Below are 2,740 nucleotides of genomic sequence, written 5' to 3'. Positions count from 1 at the left end.
ATTTCTTGCTATGTTTTCTTAACGAGCAAATCTAACTTTAATAACCAAATGTTTACGCTGCGATAACGTTGGTGAATTTATGTTTATACTCTAATGAGTTAGCCTCGTATATTTAGGTCGTGGCAAAATATGTATGTACCTAATTTTATTATCGTGGTAGGCTAGGAAATTAACATGTCCGTTCGGTTCTGACACATCATTGAAAATTACTGTTGGTTTAAAAACTATAGTTGTCAAAATCGTTCACGTAAAATGGCCACTATTAGTTGCGAATGCCACGAAGGACATCCGGCTGAAAGCTGCGGTGATTTTCTGTGTCCACCAGTGACTAATTCCAATACACCGATTCAGCACGCTCCGGAACTAGCTGCATCGAAAAGCGAATCTGGGTCCTTCTCGCGAGAATGCAATTCCCGTGTCGATGCTATCCGTCGCCTGTTTGAAGAACGAACGGATAGAACAAGCAGCGACCGTGCGCTCGTTGAAGATCGTTCTATCAGCGATCTGGCAGATTGGAAACCTGTCGATCACCGGCGGTAAGATCAATCGTTTATTGCTCTGGCTTTCAGTAGAGATCATCAACAAATGTCTCCATTAGTGCCGTTGTCGCAAACCGTACCTATCCGGAATCATTGGGAAATGATACCTCGAAGATCTACCGAAGCCACACGCAGATAGTCGACATTCCGAATGGTGTAAAGATCATCACGACGATTCTCATCGATGACAACCTTGAACCGGAAGAACCTTCCGTATTCGAAACCGTGATCTATCCCGAAAGCGACATCATCAAACGGTTTCAGCTCGATTGTGAAGCGATCGTTAAACGAAGTTGAAAGATGATCATTTGAATTGATAAAAATATAATTTGTTTGGAAGCGTAGGAAATGCGTCTACGCAAACGTGCGTCAGCAGCAAATGTCAAGGTGCAAGTAATTTACATTATCGAATTACATTGAAAGAATAACAATTAGGTGGGGCGTTTTTGGTCTTTTAATTGAGTTTTTATAGTCTACCAACTTCATTTCATGTAGATATAATCATTATTTATGCACAATTCATTGCGTTGCGCTTCGACCTCTGCGTGCTCCACATTCGAGTAAAACGTTTGCTGTGCGGTAGTCATTTTAATTGAATATTTCCACACTTCGACCAGACGGTTGGATGGGACCTTTCAGTTTGCAGATAAACACCGTCAATAATTGAAACTCAATCGGTCAGGGTCTGAGCGTTTACCGCGTCAGGGCGCCGGATGATTATATCAAGCTTCAATTGGGGCATCGCCGTCTGAATTGCTGCTTCTGAATAGACCACCGGAAAAGTGCACAGTCACCGGATTCTTCTTCACCATTCGGAAGTGGTAATTGAATCAGCTGATGTGTTGTACAGGCAAGTTCTTGATGGCGTAATTCGATTTGCCTGTTTAATTTCTAACGCTGTGTGGGCCAAAGCATGTGGTTTCATGGTATTAAATTAATATAGTCAAACCGGGGCGTTAATGCTGGGTTTCAGTTTTGAACATATATTTTTGTTTGTGTATCATAGCTCTACGATGTTATTACGGTTATCCTAGACTACCTGTTTCTTAGCTTCCATACACAATTGCCCGTAAGGCTATGATTAGGCATGTTCCACTCGCGCTGCTGTGAATTCGTGAAGAACTTGAACTTTCATGAAAAGAGTACTCATATCATTGCATTCCGTTTAGGGACTGCGCTGCCCCTATAAACCATGTACAGACATTCCATACTGTAGAAGGTGTTTTCTTTAAATGGTAATACCTAAGCCATGGGAGCGTACAACGCACCTAGTGCTGCCGCGGAAGCACACCGTCATTATCTTGCTCATCATCGTCGGTGGCTCTTCACTTGAGCAAGTAAGAAAAAACAACATCTAAGCACTGTTTGTAGATCATTGAATAGGTGTCTACTATTGTTCTATCGCAGTGAGCTTTTAATAACACATTAATGGCTACACTTTTCGTAGCGATTACGGTGATCCTTAGTGCCTTAAGCTCTGTAATTAGAAGCAGCTATCCCATAGAAGATGCAAACCTATAATTCAGTAAACGATTTTCCTCGGGTCATTTCAGGTAATTCTATGCGGATGTATTGGGGTTTTAAAACATCATCGTCGCTATGATTAGTGCTAAATCAGCATTTGCATCAGTAATAGAAAACTTGTATGACTTTAACTATATTTTTTTTAAAAATCCTCTGGCGCAGCCCGGCTTCGGTTAGAATATGTAAATAGGAAATTGCTTTAGTTAATGTATATAGGTAGATTCCATGGTAGGTTTTCAAAATATGTCAATTTAATTTGTTGCTTGCGATACAGACGAGCTCGTTCAGCCTCATGCGCTGTTTAAATCCGACGTCGATTGCCAAACCTATCTACGCTGAATGCTTAGACGGTGCATCGTGTCAAGAATAGTGTCAATGTCATAAACAAAATAACTAAACTATTGTGACTAGAGCATTGTTAGGGTAAATTGCCATTGATCCCACAGCTAGGTCATTCAATTTTGATTTTTAATGATTTTTTCTAAATAAATAATTACAAATAGAGAGAATAGTTATAGTTATAGACTTTTATAATTATAATTATTTATAATTATAGTTGGACACTAATTATCTAATGGTTGTACATGCAAGCTCTTGCACGGAGTTCAAAGTTAGCTTGATAGTTTTCTATGAAAAATTAGGATGTTTTAGGTTATGTATATTAAAAACCCGATTTA

At 39.6% G+C, this 2,740-nt stretch overlaps 1 protein-coding gene across 1 annotated transcript; it reads left to right on the top strand.

Annotated features, from left to right (window-relative positions):
• Positions 1-252: 252 nt before the first annotated feature.
• LOC128739755 (uncharacterized) lies at positions 253-836 on the top strand. The gene is made up of 2 exons (XM_053835255.1): positions 253-536; positions 599-836. Exons 1-2 carry the CDS (start codon positions 253-255, stop codon positions 834-836), a joined length of 522 nt encoding a protein of 173 aa, XP_053691230.1.
• Positions 837-2,740: the final 1,904 nt, after the last annotated feature.

Source organism: Sabethes cyaneus, chromosome 3 (genome assembly GCF_943734655.1).
Source record: "Sabethes cyaneus chromosome 3, idSabCyanKW18_F2, whole genome shotgun sequence".
NCBI lineage: Eukaryota > Metazoa > Arthropoda > Insecta > Diptera > Culicidae > Sabethes > Sabethes cyaneus.
The sequence above is the reverse complement of the archived record's forward strand: the minus strand, read 5'-3'. Positions and strand labels throughout refer to the sequence as shown.